Source organism: Manduca sexta, chromosome 20 (assembly GCF_014839805.1).
Source record: "Manduca sexta isolate Smith_Timp_Sample1 chromosome 20, JHU_Msex_v1.0, whole genome shotgun sequence".
NCBI classification, from domain to species: Eukaryota; Metazoa; Arthropoda; class Insecta; order Lepidoptera; family Sphingidae; genus Manduca; species Manduca sexta.
This window is the reverse complement of record NC_051134.1, coordinates 4179221-4205895: the sequence shown is the minus strand read 5'-3', so window position 1 is coordinate 4205895 and position 26675 is coordinate 4179221. Positions and strand designations below refer to the sequence as shown.

Here is a 26675-nt window from a genome sequence, read left to right as displayed (position 1 = left end):
TTATGCAGGTAAAAAAATAAAGGAGAAAAAACATATTTGCAGGCAAAACAATTTGCTACAAATTATGGCTTTACAAAATTTTTGTAAGACGTTAAATGTTACGACGAGTTAGCTAAATGATTGAAATTAGCTGCAGAGGACAGGATGCAAGAGGCCGCTAGAGAAGAAACTGATAAAGATGTTGCCTGTAGCGATGTAAAAGACGGTATTCCCATACTTACAGTCAAAGCTGACTGCTGTTGGTCAAAAAAGTACAGAACCAACTATTTTGCTTCATCGTGTGTCGCAAATATTATGCAAAACTATGGATACAAAACTGGTAAATTGTTATACATGTATGTACAATCGGTCGATTGATGATCGATGTCACTGAGAAGCAATACCTATTAAAAAAAAAAAACTATCCAAAAAAATATAACCAACTTCCAAAAAAAGAAATCTTTTATTTCTCACTTTTAGTTATACATCTAAAAATGACATCTCATTACATACACCTTCTGACTCAAAATATAAATTCCAATATGTAATTTCTAATGACTTAATTTAAACTTTCAATACGCTAAATATTAAAAACTGCAGATCTATGGAGTAATTATGTGGTCCATTATAAACATCGTAGCACAGTAATTTTCCTGATTTATTGTCTGATTACGGAGTTCTGGTGCCTATCTTTCGGCTTCATGATGAGCTCCACTTTACTAAGGGTACTTTTCTAAATGCAAATGCTTAAACTTTTAAGCATTTACATTTAAAAGTGAAAATAACAATTTGTAAAATTGCCGTTAAAATTTGTTAAAAATGTTTATTTTCTTTTATAATTACAAAATGATACATATAAACTATTTCATGATGAATTCTTATATATTTAATAATAGAATTCTTCATTTATCATAAATTCATAAATCATAAGTTACATTCCAATTAGATAATTAAAGCGAAAAGATCAAAATTAGTTGGTCTGACTATAAAGATAGCCGACGCGCTAACTCTACGCACACAGCTACGCAACGGCTCTGTGTGAGTGAATTTTGCGAAGAATTACCTATAGTTGACTTCACGCGCGGCACGTAAACGCTCTTAAAGAACTGAAGTTTTGACTGGCCGGCTGGTATACGCCATTTCGAATTCCTTTATAAAGTTTTCAAAAGTGACAATAAAATAAATAAAGTAGTGAAATATATACTTCATTGAATAAACGTTTCTATTGCAAGTGTGGTAATTAAAAAAAATTGTTGATAAAAAATATTCAAAAATTATTAAAATCTGAGACATCAATATTTTTTGCGTGCCCGCTTCACGTGGAATGCCCACTAAGTATTGTATGAATCCTGTACCGATGTACCGTTTGTTCCTCTTTCACGAAAAAACTACTGAACGGATCTGGATGAAACTGTACAGTAATATTGGTTATACATCATAATAACACACAGACTACAATTTATAATGATTTTGTGTAATTTGGTCATAATATAACGATGTATATGAAGTAACTCGGAAAAAAAATTATTACGGAAAACTCCTTCACGCGGGCGAGAAGCCGCGAGCAAGAGCTAGTATAATATATTTATGACTATGTAAAATGATCACGAAGTCTCATAGTGAATAAATTGACACAGTATTTCCAGATCCGTGTCACAAACAGCGAATAGCTCTCGAGGGAAGTAAAGTAATGGGATTATCTCTAACGCAACTAATAGGTAAAAATAGATGCCTTAATAGGTGTATTGGTTTGCCTGTTTATAGTACCGGTAGCAATACATATTGTGTATTTTTTTCTAAAGTGATGACGTGTTTTTTTTCGCCTAAAAATATGTCCGCAAAATGCCGTCGACTTCCAACTAAACGTTGGTTGACATCATTAACACTACGTTGTACTTACTACTAGAAACTTACAAATTACACCGTACAGAGTTTATGAAACAAAGCCTATCTGTGCAATTTACACACGGGAGAAGTAAAAACTTTTGAAAAATAGCCTCCGAGAGATTGAGGTGGATATAAATTATCTGGAGAATTAAGACAATTGCAGGTTTATTAATTTTGCATAGCTTGCAAAATTAATTTATTAGTAAGGTTATCTCTTATATTAAACACATACTAACGAAAATATAAAAATATACAAAATGTAGCATGCAGTCTGGTTAAACGCTGTTCCTTTTTCAAATATCGTGATGCATGTTCGTTTCATCGAGTTTCAAGTCACAAAGAAGTTTCACTTCAATATGGTTATGAAATATAACATCAAAACCATCGAATTTAAAATAACAAAAGCAGCAGAAATAAAAGTCTAACAATAGTTTTGTCGACTAAGGACTGACGCTTGTGTGAAACAATGAATTGTTCCAATTCAGAAATAATGATAACTGCCACTGACAGCATAAAGTTTGTTGAACTATTGATAATAAAAAATAGAATATGAAATATTTAAATCGAATGTATTTGTTAAATTAAAACCAATCTCCCTAAATATTTTTTACCGTAATAAATATTATATTTAAAAGATATACTATGCAGTGGCATGAGTTGTTACATCCTTTAATATGCTAAGTTCCAAAGCATGTATGCTTTAAGATGAAAACAAAAATGGTAGCATAATGTCACTTGGCTACATTAATAGACTGAAACAATTAGATATTACTTTGGAAAAGACACTATATAATATTTAAAAAAATATTATATATAATAATATCAACCCTGTATTATATCCTGCCTCACTGCTGAGTACGGGCCTGCTCTACTACGGAAAGGAATTAGGCTTTAAGTCCACCACGCTGGAATAGTGCGGATCGGTTCACACACCCTTAAAAATTTCTGTGGTGAATTTCTCAGGTATGCAGGTTTCCTCTCGACGTTTTCCTTCACCGTTAATGCAAGCGATAATTCACAATGAATACACACATAATTTTAGAAATGTCAGAGGTGTGTGCCCTTGGGTTTTGAACCTGCGGACGTTCGTCTCGGCAGTCCGTTCCACACCCAACTAGGCTATTGCCGCTTTTTTTCAAAATCATTGTCTTTTCAATAGAAAATGAAACCCAAACAACAACAATCACGATATAAACTAATATATACCGTAATGTAACACATTTTGCTTCCGGGAAATTGTCTATAAATTTTCGTCATAGTTCAGAAATTGATTACGGCTGACAAAAGGCTGTGGAACGTTTTATGTAAGCTTCGGCGAAAATTTCACATCGTAAAACATGAGGCTCACACAAAAATGCGTCGTAGGCCTTTAAACATGGATCATATTATTGTTTGGTGACCTAATATTTTAAGAGTTTCAAGACAGGTGCGTATTTGCCGTTATAAGTGGGGTCTGTAATATTTGAAGAATGTTATTCGAAGACTTTTTTAAGATTTTTCTAGATATAAATCTTGGAAGATTTCTTTGTGAAGGTCACACATAAAGAAATAACGAAGGTCATATTTTTTTACTGAATCTAAAATGGATTAACATTCAACTCGAAATATAATATATAAGCTCTATAAATTAAATCTGTTTCCAATTGTTAAATAATTAATAAAATTAACAATATTTACGATTTATAATTCTGAGAACTAATTTAGAACGAAACCCATTAGTAGAAAAGTTATTTTCTTTTTTTTATTTGGAGTTACTACATTTGGATAATACTTAGGAAACTCTATTAATATGAAACGTGAGTCCTTGCTACTTTAGATTTTATTATGCGTGCATGGCAAAGTGATCGTACTGCATCTGTTGGTAAGTGGAGTGGGCTCTAGATAGACTGACGAGAAATGATTACTAAATAGATCCACACATCGATAGATAGAAACAGGCTGATCACAGAATGCCTTCTGTGGGTTAGTGTAGCGGCTTTTACACTCTGTGCACAGTGGTCGCTATATAGGCAAATCATTGACGTATAAGTATTCTGAAGACCCGAACGTTATGAGTGTTTATGCAATATCAGGATGTAGAACTGCAGTTTGCTGCAGTGCTAAAACGTCAAACGTCGTTTAACCAAACTTTAAACATGCAGTGCTAAAGCTATTTAAATAGAATATAAGTAAAATGGCAACCAATACCGGATTACAGCACACTTCAATTGAACACAGTGAGTGTTCAGAACACCAGATCTAGTACGTATTATATATATTATATGGATGGGTAAAATACAAATATTCTACCACCGTCCGACATCTTAATACACCTCTGCCCCAAAAATGTATTACGCAACTCAACGGAACCGTTTTATAGCACATAAAGCTCTATATTATCTGCTTTTCAGTAGTTCGGCGAATGAGAAATATCACATTGAAGACCGGTTATTGTGAATTTCTTAGAGATCGTATCAATAGGTTTCAGGTCACGTTTGACAGCTCTTTTAATAATTTACATGTTCGTTAAGCTTACCACGTTGACTGATATTTTGCATACATTTTTAAATTTTTGTTAAAGTTACTTAACTCTTGTTAATCGTGTTTACAATCTCCATTGTATTTTATTATGGAAGTTTATATTTTCTAGATTCTTGTAGATTTTTGGATGTCGTATTTGTTTGAACAACAAACTATTTCACATATATCACTAAAATTTATTCATTCAGTCAAATTGGTAAAGAACTAATAAACTAGCCACCAAAACAGTCGATATAAGGCAGATTTTTCAAATATCAGCTAAAATATATTCGTAGGTAAAAATACAGAAAATAAATGAAAAATGATAGTCTATGAATAGTTTAACTGTCTAATTTATATAATATATTCTTAATATATCATGTCAAGTCATGGGCTAATAATTCAAACCATTGAATTATTAGCCCTTAGTAATTTGTTTGAAACAACTATCAGTTTTATTATAATTACGCAGGTAATCGTATAAAAGCGAAATTGTTGCTCTTTACCACCATTTTGCGTCGTTTCTTGTGCAACGAGTTAACAGTGTTCGCTCGATGCCATTAAGTATTTCGTAAGTGTAATCCCAAGCGTGAACTTGAGAGGAATCGTATCCAATTTTTAGTTTATTTTGTATTCGCATTTTTATATGTATTATTAGAAACTGAAGCGATTTTTATTAAAATAAAGAGAAATATCACGGAGCACAGATATACTTTCACAATTACACAAACCGAACAACCGGTACGACTGGTAATGAACAACTGTTAGCTGCTGACTGACGACTGCCTCGGTCTGTCAAACGCTCTGTGTTTTATAGCAAAAGGTATCACAAATACCCTCACAAAATATTTATATCCTAACAGTATATTATAAAACTGCTCGACTGCCTTGGTGGCGTAGTTGTATTGCATGCGCAGTACGACAGCACTCTGAGGTCCTGAGTTCGAATCCCGGGTCAGGCAAAATGATATTTAGATTTTTTTGCTCAGTATCAGCCCGGAGTCTGGAATTTGTGTCCGATATTGCGATAGGCTCGCCCCTGTCACATTATGGGTCGGAACACACTCGGCGAAAAGCTAGTGCCCCTGCATACCCTTTCGGGGATAAATGCGTGATTTTGTGTATGTATATTATATAATAGATAATTTTTTATTTTTTTATAAATCTACTACCAAATAAGCACCTTATGGTAAGTGGAGTGGGGTCCAAATTTATCGACTGACGAGTATCCCTTGCAACCAGATATACATCAATATATACAGGCTGATCTCGAAACACGACACACTTACTTTATCCACTATGCCGGGTTTTATACATTATGTGCGGTGGTTGCTATTCGGGTGGTACAAATATCCTACTACCGGCAATTTAATTATTTCGATTTGATTCTACTCGCCACAGCGGTTTTGTCGACACTGGACATGAGGATGCTAATTAAAACTTTCTACTCTCGTATGAACTTATAACGAAGCAAATATTTGCTTAAGATTTCTTATGTTTACTAAAATGAGACATCGAAATAAAGCAAGTATTTGGATTTTATCGCGGGTTTCGTGTTTTAACTTTCTCCCGACTTTTCGATGACTTTGTGGCTTTCATGGTCACAAAATCTTCGGCACGTACGAAGAAAATTAAAATACAATAAAAGGGCAATAATTATCTGCGAAAATGAGTTATATTTAGAAATTTTTGCTATAAACTAGTGGTAAAGGGTGAAAATTTTCAATCCTTTCGCTCTTTCTATTTTATTTGCGATTCTATAATCATTCATGGCATTTATTTGGAAGGCTTGTGAATGTGGACCTAAAAGAATTATATATACAAGATTTTTTTGTATCCCATAAAGCCGCAGTGGGGAACGGTGTGCTTGTAACGGTCGGCTGTACTACTACTGTACTGCTACTACAGCCGACCGCTTGCGAAATGCGCCGAATTATTAAAATATGATTTACCTGCACCTTTACCATTAGATGAAAGATTTTCTCACAATATTCTTAAAAGGAACATTATGTTTACCTATTTTTTTAGTTAATCTCACTATAGACCAATTAGTTAGTGCTAAATATAGCACAGCAAAGCCTTAAGGTCAAATGGGCTTTACAATTGGGCTGAGAAAGACAAACGACGGCAATTAGATTGTAAGCTTAATTGCTGTATGGCAGTGGGTGGTGTGATGTAAATAACATTGAATGAGAGGTAGGCAGAGATGTGACGAGTGTACTTATTTAAATTTTGCTTGGGGTAGGATATATTTTATATCCGCCCGTGTAGCAACTACCGTACACAAAGTATTACCGCCATAGGGACCCGCTTAAGTGTCGGGTTCCGGGATCAGCCTGTATATCCGGTTCCAACAGGCCGACATTCTTGTGTCGATTGTCAAGAGGTATTTCATCTCTCATCAGTCGACATTCTATTGGACCCCACTCCACTTACCATCTGTTACAGAAGGGTCACTTTGTCGACTGCGTATAAAAAAATATGAGTTTATTAGTCTTAAGCGATTAGAACATATTTTAATTAAATTACAATAATGTTAAAATAAAATCTCCTGATCGAAAAGGTATAAATTTTGCTTTCCAATTAGCGTCTAACTCGGGATCTCCAATTTGTGGAATTAAAGCTTACAAATTGTGCTTTAAAATAATAAACAGATTTACGTGTTTAGGTATCAATTATCTGTTTTTATTTTGATGATAATACGTCAGGGACGGGAGTTAATTCTCTTCTTCACAGTTGTACACTTCTGACGGAGTGGTCATGGTTATGGATTGTCTGAAAAATAATTGCGTTTTTGCGAGACATCTCCATCTCTCTCTATTCACGGCTCTGCGTGTACATTCATGGAGGTTAATAACATTATCTTTAATGATCATTATTACCAAATTATTTGGAGTACTTCCACAAAAAGATCAGCTCAACCTCGGATTGAGACCTCCTTGTCCATAGCCATACTTAGTCTGGCCATAAATACTGTTACACTTAATTATAAAAAAATATTACATTTGAATTTCGAATCTGTCATTTTTATACGATTGTTCATTGTGTTTTCTCATTTTGGCGCCAATACATTGTAAAATATTTTGCGATATTAAAATGGTGTGGGGTGATAAAGAGAACCGAATCGCTGTGATAGCATTACACAAAGTAGGTATGGAGCCAAATGCAATTTTTAAAACTCTCCATACACTTGGTATTAGTAAAATGTTTGTGTACCGGGCTATTAATAGGTACAATGAGACCTCCTCTGTTTGTGACAGAAAAAGATCTGGCCGTCCACGTAGTGTTCGTACGAAAAAGGTGGTCAAAGCAGTAAGGGAAAGAATTCGAAGAAATCCTGTCCGAAAGCAAAAGATTTTATCTCGGGAAATGAAGATAGCACCTAGAACCATGTCGCGTATTTTAAAAGATGACTTAGGACTTGCAGCCTATAAGAGACGCACTGGCCATTTCTTAACTGATAATTTAAAGAAGAATAGGGTGGTAAAATCGAAACAACTACTGAAGCGGTACGCAAAGGGAGGTCACAGAAAAATTTTGTTTACGGATGAGAAAATTTTTACAATTGAGCAACATTTTAACAAACAAAATGACCGTATTTATGCTCAAAGCTCTAAGGAAGCTTCCCAATTAGTCGACAGAGTGCAACGTGGACATTATCCGACTTCAGTGATGGTTTGGTGGGGTGTTAGCTATGAAGGAGTGACTGAGCCATATTTTTGTGAAAAAGGTATCAAAACATCGGCACAAGTGTATCAAGATACCATTCTTGAGAAGGTAGTTAAGCCCCTTAACATCACCATGTTCAATAACCAAGTATGGTCCTTCCAGCAAGACTCGGCGCCGGGTCATAAAGCTCGGTCCACGCAGTCTTGGTTGGAATCGAACGTTTCGGACTTCATCAGAGCTGAAGACTGGCCGTCGTCTAGTCCCGATCTTAATCCGCTGGATTATGATTTGTGGTCAGTTTTAGAGAGTACAGCTTGCTCTAAACGCCATGATAATTTGAGTCCCTAAAACAATCTATACGATTGGCAGTGAAGAATTTTCCCATGGAAAGAGTGCGTGCTTCTATTGATAACTGGCCTCATCGTTTAAAAGGACTGTATTGCAGCCAATGGAGACCACTTCGAATAAGCTTTTTATATTTTTAATTGTTTTATATTTATGTATTAAACTGACACACTGTAAAAGTAATAAATGTTATTTGCAGTTAACAATTTTCTTTTTTCTTTATTACAATATTTATGGCAAGACTAGGTATATATAGTAGATAGGGACAAGATTTCTAAACCTAAAGTAAATATATTGGTTTCCTAGTTGTTTGTCACGCAAATCTCCTGGGTTGGAGATTGGTTGGTTTGGAGATCTCATTACTTTCGGATAAAACCAACCCTGATATTATGTTATTGGGTTAGTATTTGCACGATGTTTTGCTCTTAATTAGGTCTGACCTTATTTTTGGAGCTATGACACTTATCTTGGGTATTGACTTTTATTAGAACATTGCGTGTTTCAATTCTGGCTCAGTTTCTAGAAAAACAATGTTTATTTTGTGAATATTCGATTTATATTGAAATGTTGCGTGTATACGACTTTAATAGCCAAGGCCATTTTTTATAAGGCTTACTTCCACAATTACGATTTACGGTTAGTTGATATGCAAATAACATTGAGTTATTATTTTTGATTTAACTTACGCAAGTTAACATAACATTTGGTTATTTTCTGTTTGTTAATTGCGGCAAAAATAACTCTGAGGTGACGTAGCTTTAAAATTACGAGCGCCTAGTTTATGCGCAGTGTTCGTAGAAAGTTCGTAGTTCACGTGTAGCGCGTAGCTGTTGGCTGTGAAGTTGTACATTCATTATTTCTGCGTTCATTCAAGGAGTTGAAGCTATAATCTTACTTCTTTTTTTTCTTAAAATGATTTTTTATAGCTTCAACGCGGACTATGAAAGCTGCAGTATTCGAAACATCGAGAGAAAAATAAGCGTAAACCCGCGATAAAATTAGTTTTATTATTTTTTTCCTACAAACTCATTGCCTTAATTTAAAATTTGTTACGTAAAAGCAAAAAAAAAATACTATAAATTCTTCAACTTAATGCGAAGTAGTTGAGCGAAATGAAACTTGAATTGTTTAAAATAAAACTATGTCTTAAACAGTCGTAAAATAGTAACAAATAATGAAAATTGTTCTTCTTCTTTTTTAAAAATGAAAATGTTTTAATAAGTAGATAAAATGTTTATACCTAACCCACACATACACATACATTCACGCCTTGTATCGCCACAGGGGTAGGCAAGAGTGCAACTAGTGCTTCAACTTTCAGTGGTGTATATTCCGTCCCAGGATGTAACGGCAAGCCTACATATTGAACACAAATTCCAGAATCAGAGTTGATAATGAGTAAAAAAAACATAATATCACTTTGCCCGACCGAGGATCGAACCCACGACCTCAGCACTGCAGTCGTATCGTAATACAACTACCAAGGCAGTTGTAATTATGTAACTAGTAGTATCGGCTACGGGATCTCAATGGATTTTTATATTCGATCTTATTTATTCAGACTGTATAGATGAAACCCTATTGAGGTACGGTATTGAATTTCCGAAAATAAATTCAGTATAATGCAAGGTTGTCTAGGTTTAGGTAATAAAGCTACCCTTTTAGCAAATTTTACGACTTGCTTTACTGTAAGCAAGTTTTACTGTTGTGGCATTAAAATATTTTACTGAATGTTATTTAATTTTATAGTTTCCAAGTTGAAAGTGATTTAAAACATCTGTTTTAGTTTAGATAAAAAAGCATTCAATCATAAATTATTAAGTTTTATTTTATGCTAAAGATTTTTTATATGTTCATGGCAAACCACACTGCAAATAATGGTTAGTGGAGTGAAGTCAATAGAATGTCGACTGACGAGAGAATTATACCTCGTGTGGTAAATTTTCCTTTACAGAAAAAAAAGCAATCTACAGCATTAAAAAAAAGTTAAGTCGGGTGCTCTACTCTAACTTTTCTAAATTACATGTAAATAGTAAATTGCCTTGGATAGTAGTTATATTGCGTGCGCGGTGCGATCAGCGTTCTGGGTTCGAATCCTGGGACTAGCAAAGTGACATGTTTTTTTTCTGTTAAATATTATTTCGCTCCCTATCACATGGGACGCACCTTGTAAAAAGTTGGTATTACTTGCACACCTGCCTATCCCTTTAGGAATATATAGGTCATGAGTTCTTTTTTATTCGGTGAAATTAACAACTGTATTTGTTAGGTCTGTATGTTTTCACACGATGTTTACCTTCATTTTCTCCGTTAACAAATATCGAAAATATGTTGTCTGCTATCCTGCATTATACTAACTTATGGCTAGTATGTCATGTAAATATTTACTTTATGAACGTAAGAGCATCGCTCGGAAACTTGGCGCTCTGAAATGCATTATGTGACGTCGGCACTACTCAATATTTACAGGAAGTTAATACGGAGTATTGATTTATTTTTTATGTGAGCACGGCAAAATTGATCCTGCAGCAACTGATGGTAATAGAAGTAGGGTCCAATAGAATGTCGACTGACGAGAGATGATTATTCCTCGGCAGTCTACATAATTATGCCAGTCTATTGAAATCGGATATATATAGGCTAATCCCGGAACGCGCCCCACTTACATGAGCCGCTATGGCGGGTTTTAGCACCTTGTTGATGGTCGCTATCTGGGCGGATATAAAATATATTCTACCTCCAATTTTGGTAAGAATATTTAATGTTAGTCCTCTTTGAAACCGAGGAACATATTGAACAAGTATTTGACAACACTTGGGACTCAAATTGATTTAGTGGGTAACTTACATTACGTTTGCCCAAATCAAGAACACAAATACAATTATTTTTTGTTTCTTTCCCTGTCCGAGATGGATATCTAAATTCGTATAAAAGTCAGCATAATATGATTATTCCTCCCTCAGATTCCTCCATCCAACTACCAACGCAGTGATCTGTCAAAAATTATGACGTGACAATCTCGCTGACATATCAATTAATTTGAAACAAGGAAAGGGGACTCTGAGTTTATTACCGATTAAAATGTTTTGGTAGGCACAAAGCTAAACTTCAGATGTGTTAACGAGGGCCAAACTGACGTGGATATTGTGTCTATAAAGTCTATTATCCTTTGAAACTGTTTTCAGTATCATTAACAAATAAATATTTTGTTCCAGATATCAAATTCTAGAAAGAAGAATTCTAGTGAATAAACTTAGGTGTTTTTTACAAACGCATCTAATGGAAACTAGTGATGACGTCACTCAAATGTCGGAGCCAAAATGGATGTTATGTATAACATAACTCTTGAAAGGCAAAAGTTCTACGCTGCTCACGACTTCAAGAATTTGGCGGGGACTGACGACGTTGAGGTAAGAGTTATAGAGAACTAAGCAGGTGAAGGGGTGCTTAACATAATAATGGTTAAGCAAACGATTTTGACCCTTATAAGCAATTTGATTTATTTAAAATGGTACGACATTGAAGTAATGGCTGTAGAGGGTGTGCTTATTAGTTGGTGGGCGAAGTAAGCACCATTTGACTACAAGCGGTTGATCGAAGTATTTTGATACTTATAAGTCATAATTTATAAGCAATAGAAGTTATTTGCGTGTTGACTACACATTACTAATTTCATTTTGAATGAAAATTTTAATACCGTTAAAATGATTTAAAGTTTTCTATTTTTTTCTGTATTGAAAATCAACTTTGTCATTCTATGTCATTGCTTAAAAAAAATCCCAAATCGCAATATCGTATCGTAATCGTATTTAGGATGCTTGTACCTTTGAATACATTTTATTATAAATTGCAATTATAATTGAAACAAAACCTTAAAATTATGAAAATAACTCATCATTTAACATTTTGAAAAAGTTCAACTGAAATTAAGATAATTATCTTTTAAAATAAATAATAGAATAATAATAATATCAGCCCAGTATTATATACTGTCCCATTGTTGGGCACGGGCCTCCTCTGCTACTGAGAGGGATTAGGCCTTAGTCCACCACGCTGGCCTAGTGAGGATTGGTAGACTTCACACACCCTCGGAATTCCTATAGAGAACTTCTCAAGTATGCAGGTTTCCTCACGATGTTTCCTTCACCGTTAAAGCTAGCTTAAGTATAATTCACAAAGAATACACACATATTTTTTTAGAAAAATCGAAGGTGTGTGCCCTTGGGATTTGAACCTGCGGGCATTCGTCTCGGCAGTCCGTTCCAAAACCAATTGGGCTATCGCCGCTAGTAAGATAAATAATAGTTCTGCAAAATAAATAAAATTAATTAGCACCTTTTTGCTACGAAACATAGTCTCTACTATAGAAAATCCTTATTTATTTTTGCAAAGTAACCTGTCCACGATACTTTATTACGGTTATTTCCTTCTCAAGAAAACCCAGGGGTTTAAGATCCGCGAAACGATCTATGTTGACAATACAGTCGGATAAAGCCTGTCCAAGGCATTTAGTGTTCTCAAGACGGCATACAAATGCGGTGGAATTATGTTTACTTCCTCTTCTTTAGTACCTTTCTGAAGGTTTATCGTCATTGCAAATGTATTCTAGGAAATATTGGGAGGGTTTTGGACGGTCCTAAGTTGTATATTTAACATTTAATTTACAACATACAATTTCATGATATAGAAAAATATGTCGCGACTTTCTTTTTTAATAATTTTTCTTAGCTGTTAACAACTTAAAAAAGATTTTTATCATAATAATATCAACCCCGCTATTCTGTTTTATATTCTATCACAGCTAGGCACGGGATTCCTCAACTATAAAGAGGAATAAGGCTTTAGTCCACCACGCTGGCCTAGTGCGGATTAACAGACTTCACATACCCCCTAAATTCTTATAGAGAACTTCTCAGGTATGCAGGTTTCCTCACAATGTTAACATCTCCTAAATTATTTATGCTTGTCTCTGTAGGGTACTTTTTATACAAATGGCCTTCAAAATCGGTGAATCTGCGAGTTAAAACTATCAGCTAGTAGAATACCATCTAATTAACAATTAACATTATTTTTATTGAAGTACAATATTCACACATATTTCAAATACCAAACAAGGTCATAATGTAACAGAAACCTTGAACTAGTGCCAGTAAATAAAGACTTGTTTGTCCCAAAGGATGTCTTTTCTGGAATCTCATGCATATGTATAGATTTTATACAAATACTGTTTACTAATAAACTTTTAATCATTATTCAGCGTTTGTGTTGCTACGTTGAATGACGTTTACCATCAGAGGAAGCAGTACAAAACTTTATAATAGACCTATTTATTTTTTTACGAGTAACTCAAGATTCAAAATTGTTAGTAGGTATACAAGGACTCTTATACTATGTTAGTAATAATTACAGCTTTAAAAGCGAAAGAAAGCAGTTCTCACCAGAGTAGAACGGGCAAGAAACTCTGGTGTAGCTCGTTTCAAAATCGGTTTAAGGTAAATACAGTACATAATAAAGAGACATGAAAAAAATATATACAATTGTTTTTTTTGTTGTTATTTAGAGCCGACATATTTTATTTGTTCGTTAAATAAGGAATGAATTAATTTAAATTTTCATACGAATGCACAACCCACTCAGGAAAGATACTCCAATCCATGAGAGGAAGTGAAACAGTGATTTATATACTTACAGTCAAAACTGCGCACTATCATGACCAGAATGTTGTTAGTGCTTGCCCTGATCCTGCGCATTACGACACACTATGACAGTCGAATACAGCGCTTATTAATAAGGCTATTTATTACAAGATTTCATTTATTATATCAATAACTAAGGATCACTTAAAATGACTAACATCCATAACGTATCGTATTGGTAGTATGATGGATGTGAAAGTGGGAAGGAACAGTGATTCACGGGAGAGGGTTATTGGCTCTTGGAAAACTTCATTGATCCTAATTCGGTGGCTATAGCAAAGCGCCGCGCAAACCGTTTTATCAGCCCATATGGCAGTTTGTGTGACAAAACATACTATGCGTAGGGCAAAATATATTCCTGTAGCAAATATTATTTTATATTAATAAAAATAATATCACCCTTGTCTTATAATACTACCCATTGCTTAACAAGTGTCTCCTCTACTACTGAGATGATTTAGGCCTTAGTCCACTACGCTGGCCTAATGCGGATTGATAGACTTCAGATTTATTCGAAATTCTCATGAAGGATTCTCAGGTATTCCTTACAATGTTTTCCTTCACGGTTAAAGCGAGCGATAATTTACAATCAATACACACGTAACTTTGAATAAAGGAGTGTGCCTTGGGTTTCATTCCTAACTAGAACATCACCACATCCTATGTTATATTTGTTTACGCTTTCATGTATATATGTAGGTTTACCACTCTAACAAATGGCAGCCACACACCGCAACTATTTATCGTAGCGATGTATTTGTGCAGTTCGTATGGGCAGTTTTATCAAACGTGTGTATGATGTGATCTGACGAACAACGCATGATGCTGACGTGTGGGGAATATAGGGCTGCCAAACTTTCGAAATTTGTCAAATCTTCACAAACTCAAATCAGTACGATAAATCGTGGTGGTGTATAGCGACACTATACGCCGACGATCCTAAATTCCAGGTAATTTATTTGTGGGGCCGTCCCGTATGCGCCGAAGAAGGCCACCGCGGGTTTTGGTTGGTATGCCGGTGTAGGGTATACAAGGGTTAGGGACTTGGTCCAATGCTCGCTCGGATGATGTTATACTCCCGAGTGTCGACATTGGGCCGTAAGACCGGTGAAACCAACATAACCATTCCACTGACCCTCCGAGTGGTGGTAGCGATAACGCGTTTTTTTTCACCGCGTAAAATAAAAAAAAGGTTATTTATTTGTTTTTTTCAAAACAAAAATTATAGTATCTATGGATTAAAAGTTCTTGTTGCTACTGTGTAAACATGTGGAAACAATTCGCAGAATTTAATGCCAACGTTCTATAAATGTATTCACACGTAACGCCTTGACGCTGTATCTACACGTATTATTGATTTCATAATTTATATGTAACGTATGTTGTGAATATTAATGATACAACTTGAAGAATTATATACGCAAATGGCGGTTAGCAAGCATAGGATTAATAATTCAAAATAAGGTCTTTTCACTTGAAAAAGTTAATTCGTTTGCTAGTGCGTGCTGTGACAGCACGGGCCGAAGCTAAAACTCCATTCTACAATCATTGAAGCCAATAGGAAATAAAAAATAATATACAGGAATGACATATCTAAGCAACAGACTTATTTATTTATTAAACAATTCACAAAATATTCTTCGATGCCTGATTGATATAAGGTTTCAAACAAAAGGCTAAATGTTCCAATTACGAGTCATCATACCACGCACATAACACGAAATGAGTTAAATGCTTATGACTAGGATACACTTTATCTAAATATTATTGTTTTCTATTAGCCTAAACGATAGTAAAAAGGCATCTTGACTTTGGCCTCAGTAAACGCATCACATTGAACTTCAAAATACGAAGAATTTTTAGTGTCATATTTATATTGTTATTCCAAGAATACAACACTACTTGAACAATAATAGTTGTGGCTAATAATAAAATAATAATATCAGCCTTGTATTATAATATACTGTCCCATTGCTGAGCATATGTGTATTTTACTATTGAGAGGGATTAAGCCTTAGTCCAACACGCTGGCCTAGTGCTGATTGGTAGACTTCACACACTCTAAAGTCCTATAGAGAACTTCTCAGGTATGTAGATGGCCTCACGATGTTTTTCACTAGTGATAATTCACAAAGAATGCACACATTTTCGAAAAGTTGGAGGTGCGTGCCCTTCGGTTTTGAACCTACAGACATTCGTCTCAGCAGTTCGTTCCACACACCACTACGCTATCACCTCTTGTACCTACGTAAACGGATTTACATAATTTTAAGCGTTGATATTAAATTTGATCCTAAAGACTTGAATACAATACTGGAAGACATTTTCGGACTGCCCAAGATATCTTAAGCCAAAGTAGTGTTAAATAATGGTTGCTATTTGTCTGATGGGAAGCAGGCACGTATTTTCAGAGGACGGCTATTCAAGCGTTTGTCAAATGAGGTCGATCTAAGACCTTAAGCTTCACTTCATTCACCGTCTGGTGTAGTGTGTAGTATGTCACTTTATCGTGCTAGCTGATAATACTTTGCTTTTTAACCGACTTCAAAAAAAGGAGGAGGTTATCAATTCGACGTGAATTTTTTTTATTTCAATCAAATATGTTAGTAGCTTTTTTGTCGAATTAATAGTTAAGTTGAATTGTTTTATTTTGCATTTACGGCCTTGTTTCAGCGCGGGTCGACCATGTATTGAAAACTGAGTTTTTGGGTTCAGTTTTCAGGTCGGGCAACACTTAGGAGATTTTAATATATCTTCCCGCGAACGTGGTTAATACCAGGCGTTAGATCGGTCGAAAATAATCGACCATTTTTGAAATTATAGGCGTTTAATATAAAACCCTATCGTCGTTATGCGATGATGCTATGGGGTGGATTAAAAGTCATGACAAATAATTTGCAAAAAAAACAAATACAAATCAGGCCTTTATTTTCGAAGGGTTAGGCAGAGGTGTAACCAAGCCACACGATTTCAGTACGTGTGTTTCATCCCACGGTGTGATAGGAGTGTAAGCCTATCACCATATCGAGCACAAATTCCAAATTCTGAGTAGATATTGACTAGAAAAGACCGATATCAGTTAACCTAACCCGAGATTTAAACTCGGGACCTTAGAACGCTTGTTGTACCGTTCACGCAATACTACGCTACCAAGGCAATCCACAATTTGATTATTTGAATGAATACCTTAAGGCGATACCTCAAGGTCCATTTTCATACATTTAATATTTCATACATTAAAATTTAATATGACGAAATTTTAAAGGCAGAAATATCCATGATTATTAATTATTTTTACATTTTTCTTTCAACTGCGAGAACTAATCACTAACTAGACGTGAATTTAAATTCTTTACTTGCCAATACTTGTTTAGTTACCCAGATTAAAGGCGAAACAAAATGTATGAAAATGGACCTTGAGGTATCGCCTTAACTATGACGACGGATAAAGGGAAATGAAAAAAAAAGTTACTAATTTCAACTTTCGTCGTTTACTTTATACGATTTTAATCCAACCTTAAGCTCGGAGCTTTTTATGCTCTCGTATACGTCATAGTTTTTCATTAAGCTTGAAATCTCCCACAAACTTTTTCTGGAGTAGCGAATGGCGTTAATTTTCTGTTACTCTAAAATATAGGGTGGATTTTTGAAACAGGGCAGCAACGACAGCTAGCTTAACTAGGGTAGCTACAAGAAAACTTTTTTAGGAGACTGTCCATATTTTTTGAAAATATTAAGATTGGTATCCACGGATTTTGTAAAAATTGTACAGTCAAAATGGGCATTATATACAACAACAAAAAACATGATTAGAGGTTTGAATACTTTTAAGGCGAAAAATTTAAAACTACTTTCTTCATGCATTTTAAACGACATGCGTCTCCCATTTGCTCTTAAATATAACAAAACTTTGTTTTAATTTTGCCCTTGTACACTGTACATACTTTTCAAAATCTACGAATTCAGATCTTAATATCTCCAAAAAAATAATGGACAGTCTCCTAAGAAAGATTTCTTTCAGCTACAACGGTTACCTTAACCAGCTTACGACCTCGTCTCAAAAAACACCTTGTATATTATAGTATACGTTAACAAACCTCGTAGCTGTTGTTTTGGTTTTCAACTAATTTGACCTATTACTACCAATGTTAGACCCATAAAAAATCAGCATAACAACTTGCTCGATCATGCCAAACATCCAAATAACTTGACACAATTTCACGGATACCCTAAACATGATTGATCTTTTATCGTATTTTTCTGTTCTTGCGACCTACTTTCTTTTCAGTGAATTATTTTCCTTTAAGTTAAAATGAATATTAATATTTGAAGTAATAAATACTGGCCTGATTTCTAAATACTCGTGCATGGTATAAATTTAATTAGCTATCGACTCCGAAATTGGCATCTAGTATATCATCATTATCATCAGCCCGTTGACCCACTGTTGGACATAGGCCTCTCCCAAGGTGCGCCACAGAGCCCGGTGTTCTGCTTTATGCATCCAGTAGCAACTAGTATATAGATAAATTTAAATATTTTCTAGGTTTTTAATGCTTTTTAAAGGCAGTACTTTTTGTTAAAAGTATTTTACAAAAAATGTACACGTTCTGCCACTCAATAAGCTCATAAGCCCCAGCATTCTGTCATTCTGTCCCCTCATTCTGTCATAAGCCCCAGCGTATGACATAGGGTACGGTAGACTTAAAGCCTGCATGCAAGGACGCGAACGCGACATTTCCACTCTGACAATAGAGTTTTATAGATTTATAGATTTGTATGCATCCGCATCCGTTGACAGTAGCCATAGCCACATCAATACTACAGCATGCGTGACATACTATTGCACCAACCCCCATCAATTTGATTATCCTCGTAACTCTTCTTTGGTCTTCTTACGTAGAATGGGGAAAAGAGACTGTGTCTGATGGTAGGTGAAGCCAGGTCGAGATAGTGTCGACGAGGCTTCTAACCAGTCGAAACAATTATGCCGGCTTGTTCGGAACTGGATAGACAGACTGATCTCGGAACGCGATACATTTATATAGATTTTACAGCGTATGTGCGGTGTTGAATATCCGGGTGAATAAAAATATTCTACCACTAGCATTTAATATGGCGAGAACCAGAACTTATGCCAGATTAGAATTCTTCCATTTTAAAGAAACATATCTAGTATCCACAAATATAATATCAGCCCTGTATTATACACTTGCCCACTGCTGAGCACGGGTCCCCTCTACTACTGAGAGGGATTAGGCCTTAGTCCAACACGCTGGCCTAGTGCGGATTGGTAGACTTCACACACCATCGAAATTCCTGTAGAGAACTTCTCAGATGTGCAGGTTTCCTCACGATGTTTTCCTTCACCGTTAAAACGAACGATAAATTCACAAAGAATACACACATGATTTTTTAGAAAAGTCAGAGGTGTGTGCCCTTGGGATTTGAACCTGCGGACATTCGTTTCGGCAGTCCGTTCCACACCCAACTAGGTTATCGCCGCTTCGATTCTATCTACACATATTACCTACATATCTGCAAAAATAACTTAGGGTAGGTTCAAATCCACGCTCGATTTACTCTGTTGGGAGTTGAGACCGTTACATCATTTATAAGGATTAAAGATTTAGAACACCTCGCAAAGTTAGCAGACCTGATACTTTATGAATTATGTTGCTTGTATCGGCATTGAAGTTAATATTGATATTCGGAATGGAATACGAAAGGCAGCTGAATGAAACTACTCGAATTTTTAAATAAAAACCTGAAACGCACGTGATAAAACTGAATACAGTTATTTTTATCTAGTAGGAAAATTCTCGGTAAAATACTCATATTTTGTTTAAAAATAGAGAAGCTAAAAATAAGTTGATTTTAGGACGGCATTTGATGCATCAACGGTTTATTTAGTTATGCTAGTTCTATTCAAATTAGATCTACTTTCTTTTGGGTTCTCGAACAACTTCTTCTAACTATTGAAAGATTAGCCCAGATCCTTGATATATGCGACATTTATCCTGAACTATATTCTAAAATCTTGACTGAATATAAATAAGACGATATTATTTTTATCACAGTTTAATAGCAATCGTGTTCTCGACATTTTCTTAGAGTAGAAGAGCGCAATATCTAGCCACTTTAAATGTAGTACAAAAGCAATAAAAGCAATTCATAATGGTTTCAATTACTTCCAATGAGATCCAATAATCAATAAATAATTGAATCAGGTAACATTGGAATTTTGCTCACCTTTTTCATTAATTTTGTTCGTTTAGCTTCCTGGACGTATTACATACTCCATGCAATTCATTACCAAGATTTTACTAAGTTCAATTCTCCATGCATGCTATGAAGACGATTTTTTTATGTATTGTTTGATTGCATTGCAGTAAGATTATTTTGTTTCTAATTATTAATTATACGGTAAATTAAATTCTCCTGAGTTTTATGACTTTTTTGTGATTCAAGGAGTAGTTAATCAATTCGGTAACATTTTGGGATGTATGAGGAAGGATATAAATGCATATACATCTTTGCAACTTACAATACAATACTCTTTGTAACTCGCAGAAGTACTTGCAGAAACCAATTTTGAACACCTACTTTGTGTGTAGAACACAGCTTTATTAGTTTGTTTTATTGGTTTTATGCATGAATAGCTCCAAAGACTTTATTATAGATTTTTATATATTTTCTTTTAACATTTCCTTTTATAACATATTATCATATTGCCATCAGTTTTAAATTATACCCGAAAAGGAAATTTGGCAGAGCGTCCAATAATTGTATTAAGTAGAGCGTGTAAAACTGATAGCTTGGTGTTTGCCTCATTGTCTACAGTACACTATATTTCCTCTGTTTCTTCACATCAACTGTTATATTGTATGATTAATGTTTCTGCTTTAATAGCTTCGATCTTAATGTAATATTGTTTGTTTGCTTTGTTCGAACAATATCTTTCAAAGGTTACCAGTTTAATATAACTCTGTAATATAATGTTATGTGTATATTATACGCTTGGTCATAAGTTACACATGTTGCATTGTTTTCACTTCATTACATGACCAAGCTTCTGCTTGACAGGTGGGTTAAAGATCCAGTAATGGACAAATCGTGTTGCTTAAACCAATCAAAGTCAAATTGGGAATCGAACCTAGGATCTACAAGTCCACAATCTATATATAAGCCACAGGACTAAGAAAATACAGCAGGAAGGAATAGGTGCAACATTCTACTTCTTTAAGGCACAATCTAATCAATTTACCGCTTCTAGTAGCCTGGATTTTCTTATAGATTGTACAACCTAAATCTCTCAAAACAGTATCAAACGCTTACAAAGTGCAGGAACAGGTAATAGAATCTTCAATATTTGTTTTACAAACATTGCTGCAAGTCCGAACGGACTTCAGCTATCGGGTTTCTGTTTGTTGTCGTCTTGCTCGAGCACTAGTATCGTTTGATAACATAGGTTTTCACAGTTTTTTTGATTTTACTAGTTTACGGCACTTGCAAACTGCGAGCTAAGGTGACAAAGAATAATATAAATATACTTTTTTTTTCTAATACGCGGTTAACTTGCATGGTCACGCAGCACTCCAACTCAGTGATTACCAATGACCCTTTTAAGATCACTTTTTACAAAGGCAAGATGTATCTCACAGGTCTCATTAGTTGCTTTTAATCACCACTCGAGTACTTGGTATATTGACCCTGTTATATAAAAACCAGCACATATCACGCCTTTATCTTCAAAGGGGTACGCAGAGGTGCAACAAGAGAATCCATTTTTCACCATGTGTGTTCCATCCCATTGATGTTTATAAACCAAGAGCGAAGTTAGATTAGTTTATTGCATCGGTGAGCTATTGTTCCACAAATGTGTGCAGACCGTAAACTAAGTAAACGAAGCTATGTACAATGTCTTTTTTTCTCATAATATGTGAGCTAATCTAAATTAACTTGGCTTAGATCTTAATCTGCAACCTACATTACAAAGTAGATTTACAAGAATGTTCTTTCAAGATTTATTTTGGATTGATGTAGGTAAATGACTGCTCCTAATGTTAGATGGACGAAGTAATTTAGGAGATAATAAGGAGATCTTTACTATAGGCTAACACGATTTGAGGATGGAATGACCAGCTTTTTTGAAGCTAGAGAAGCTGACCTTGAACGATCTCAATGTACTGCTGCAGTGTGTGTTTTCATAAAATAGGCAGTTAGTCAAGAATTTCAACTAGCCAATACAACTCGTACCATACTGGCATTTTCATTCCAGGATTTCACGTTTATCTAAATGTACTATAGAATAAAGAGGAACATTGTTCTACAAATGTTTCAAATATGGTTGCGAAACGAGACCCCCGTAATCCTACAAGAATGTGTAATAAATCTACTGTTACAAATCCTGTTTGCGCATAATATTTGCACAACTCTTTTGTTTTGTTTGTATAGCCGATTGTTATGTAGTTTGTTTGGGCTATTGGTTTTCATATACGCAATGTTACTAACTATTGTAGACGTTTTACTTGGAGTAATTTCTTGGTAATGTAATCTAATAGTGCCTTTAAAATTAAGGGCATAGCTGTCTATTACCAATAATGTCGCATCTTTAGAACTACGGCGACCTAACTCAAAAGATGATTTGTGGGAAACGAAAAAAAAATATTTGAAAATAATAATATACTTACTAGAAGGCAGTGACGTGAAGATCGTTTTTTAACAAATCAGAAAATATAACAATTTTGAGTTAGGTCACTTTAGTTATAAGGGTGGGATTTTTTCGCTAGTATTAGATATTATTCAAGGAATTGATACGTTCAAGATAATAGAATAAATTCTTCTGTCCCTTCTTTAAAATGTCGACAACAAACAAAACAACAAATAATGGTCTACATATTACACCATTGCCTTACTTTGTATATTCTCAAAATTATTTCGAGGTCTATATCTCAAATAACATGTCTGACTACATCACATATATGAGCAGAGTTAAACCAATTTCCATTCACAATTTTCCTTATCTTTTCACATGACTGCGCGATGATAGTCAATGTATTGAATGGCGTGTTTTTCACAAGTATTTATGTACGTGTGTAATATTATTTATTACTTGGTAGTATATAACATGATGGTTTTTAAGAGTGTCTTTATATTAACACGTTATATTATGTGGCGCTTTTAGTTTGGGGTTTCGCCAGGACCCCAATCAATATTCTGATACTTCTTTTATATCCGTCTTATAACGGTAGGGTTACAGTTTACTTACTCCTCCTCGTTATACTTGTAAAACCCGCTTAATACGATTTCCCGAATAATACGATATTATACGTTTCCTGCTTAATACGATGCGTCATCCCTAAATAAGCCATTTGTACACGCGTGTTGATCTTAAAATTTTTAACAGCGAAATGTTTTTAATGGAGGTGAATTTGTTTTACTTTTTAAATTAATGCCAGATAAAGCCTATGACTGGGTCCCTTTAGAATTGTCTTAAAGAGGTCTTACTGTAATTAATTACTGGGCATTATGAGGCTTAACATCAATGTCTCAAGGTAACAAGCGAAGTGGAATCCCACGCAGTGTCTAACTTCATTCAAAGTTCTGTATAGTGTAGCTATTCTGAGCGATCGTATCGCTTATCATGAGACGAAAGGTGAACGAAGTGAATGCTCGTCTAATCATTCAATAGCAATAACCAAAAATACCTGGTAAATTTCTGATCACGGACAAGTGTCATATGACACAAACATATGTTTGAATTACGTTTTTCAACACGTTTAGCCTGTGACTAAAACTCTCAGAAAGGATGGACGTCAAGCAGCCAGTCATAAAACTAAACGCATGCTTAATATTTTCTTCAACATGTTTGAAAAATACAGCGTCCACACATTGGAGTATAATAAGACCTGATGGGAGATTACCAATGTGAGAGTAGATAAAAAGCAAAATAAAGCGTAGAGTTTTTAAATCACTAAGTGTTGCTCGCGGCTTTGTCCGCGTGGAAACCTTTTCCGCTACAAAATTCCTTAAATCTTTGTAGTAATCTATAGCGCCATTGGCTCGTCAGCGCATGAAAATTACACTAAAATCCAAATATTTCCGACAAGAGCAAATTATCCATATCAAAAGTAGCTTATATGCTAATCTAGTACATGGTCTATCCATGTTCCAAATTTTATCTATTTGATGGCTGCTGCGCTTACTTCTAACATCCAAACACTTTTATATCTATATATATTATAAAACAAAGTCACCTTTTCTGTCTGTCTATGTTATTGATTTTCTCAAAATCTACTGATCGGATTTTTATGAAATTTGGTATGGAGTTAGATTAAGACCCTAAAAAGGTTATAGGTTACTTCCTATCCCGAGAAAATATATAGCGGGACTTTTATCCCAGAAAACTCCTTCACGTGGGCTAAGCCGTGAGCAAGAGCTAGTTCATAATATTAGTAAGATTTGTGATGCAGCAAAATATCGTAAGTACGTTTCCATTACAGTGACGTGCGGTTTTATCGCCTTTACCTTTTAAACAACAGCGAATATTACTATCAAAACAGTCACGTATCCCTTGTTCGCTTATTTATGGGTTTATCGGTGCATCATATATTCAGAGGGCGTCGTGAGGTCATTCAAGGTCACGTGACACATTACTCCTTATCACATGTAGCCTACGGTTTCGTGTGAAATGGCATGCGAACTTGACAAATTTCTAAATTTCTAGTAAAGGGTCAATGTCTACTCTTCTAATGAATGTATAAGAAGACTTAAATTGACATAAAAATACATACGTAATAAGTACGTTTTAATAAAAATGAGAAAATACCACTTCATCTTTTTCTTCAGGTGCCTCTCCATAACTGAAGGTTGACAGTTCCTTGAACCTTTTCTTGTTAATGGCTAGACGGAACAGTTTTCGACCGTTTTTTATTCCAGTCCACTCTCGTAAATTGCGTAGGCACGACTTCCTTTTTCCTACAAACTATTCGCTCCTAAATAAAAAAAGGAATAAAATTCTAATTTCCTTTTTAAAATGAAGTTGTTATTCCTTTGCATACAACTAATAATGCAGAAATGAACACAAGTGTTTCAAACAAATTTGTTCACGCTACACCACGGAACGAAAGTTTTAATGAGCTGCTTGATACTGCAATACATATTGTAACTATATTTGTTGTAGCTAAGTCATGTAAAAGTTTCATTGCAGAATTATATGTGGGAATGAAGAAAACAAAACGAAAGTAATGACATATAAGAGATAAGACACGTAGTGAAAGTCAAAGAATAATAAAAAAAAAATTGCAGAAAAATAATAAAATAGAAACAACTTGTCTGATAAGGAGAGTATTTATTGGACCGTCTGCTTCTGCCATTCGGTACGTAGTAGCAAAGGTGATGCTGTAGCAGCATGTTCCAGTTACAGTGGAATCTGCTTCAGCCAATGCTGGTAGACAATTATCTACCCAACTCAACCACTCATACAAAAATCTATTTTAAATCATAAACGATAAATATTTGTTATGTAATAATAATGTAACTGAAACCAAAACATTCCTAAACACATTCGCGTTTCTTTGTTCCTTTTCCAATTCATTTGATGGAATACGTGGTTTTCAGAATACGTTGCTAGTTTCTCGAGTCGTTTCTAGAACATTCCGAGGCTTCCGTGAGTAAAAAGGATTTACGCAAAACCTTTTCTACGTGAAATCAACGCTTTTTAATCCAATTAATACAAGTAATTCTACTTATCTGATTCGAGAATTCTTAAGTGGTGTACATTACGTAAACTTTGTAGTAAAGTTTTATTACTTAGATATAGCATTTCAATCTCGACGCCGATTTCATTCAACATTAAAATACCAAATCAAATATATTTTGTTATAGTGGTCGATGTGAAATTTATTTACCAGATAATATAAGAATTCGGTTTAACAAATAAATAAATATAATAAAAAAGCCTTTTATTTCTATTAAATAATAAATATTAAAGGTGTCATCAAAATATATATGTAGCTATTTTTTTGTGGTTGCAACACTTTTTCTGTCTCTTGTCAATTTCATTGCAACATATGTACTTCGTATTAAACGTGTGCCAATAGAATACTTACTAATTTATAATTAACAACCCAAGAACTAACAATTTCTTGGAAGAAAAGTTACAGAATTGAAAACATTAATTACAATTAAAATTACATTAAAATATAAGCAACACAGTAATTCATTATCATTATGTTACAATCATATTATTATATATAAATAATAATCATTATTATAATATTATTATTTTAGTGCATACTTATTTTTTTATATATTTACAAATCATTATTATGGATGTAGAATTACTATATTTTTCATTTTTTGTTTTTCATATTGGGTTTCTATACAAATATTTATGCTATTGAATGATGTAACGAACTCATGGCTCCTACGTACAATATGGATGTAGGATTCATTTACTGTTATATACAATTTATAACTCATCTACGTAAATATGGTGTAATTTTTTGCTTTTTGTTGTTATTTTAGTTAATTCGCTTAATTTATCTTCTACATATTTTATAGTGTGGGTAGATATCACCACTAAATCTTAAGAAA

At 34.5% G+C, this 26675-nt stretch overlaps 1 protein-coding gene across 1 annotated transcript in view; it reads left to right on the top strand.

The window, feature by feature from the left end:
• Positions 1-11607: 11607 nt before the first annotated feature.
• The window catches only part of LOC115449103 (tachykinin-like peptides receptor 86C), a 63774-nt gene continuing 48706 nt past the window's right edge, over positions 11608-26675 (top strand). The window contains exon 1 of the mRNA XM_030176817.2: positions 11608-11789. Coding sequence (XP_030032677.2) covers positions 11700-11789 — 90 coding nt within the window. The 5' untranslated portion in view covers positions 11608-11699. The remainder of the gene's footprint in view (positions 11790-26675) is intronic.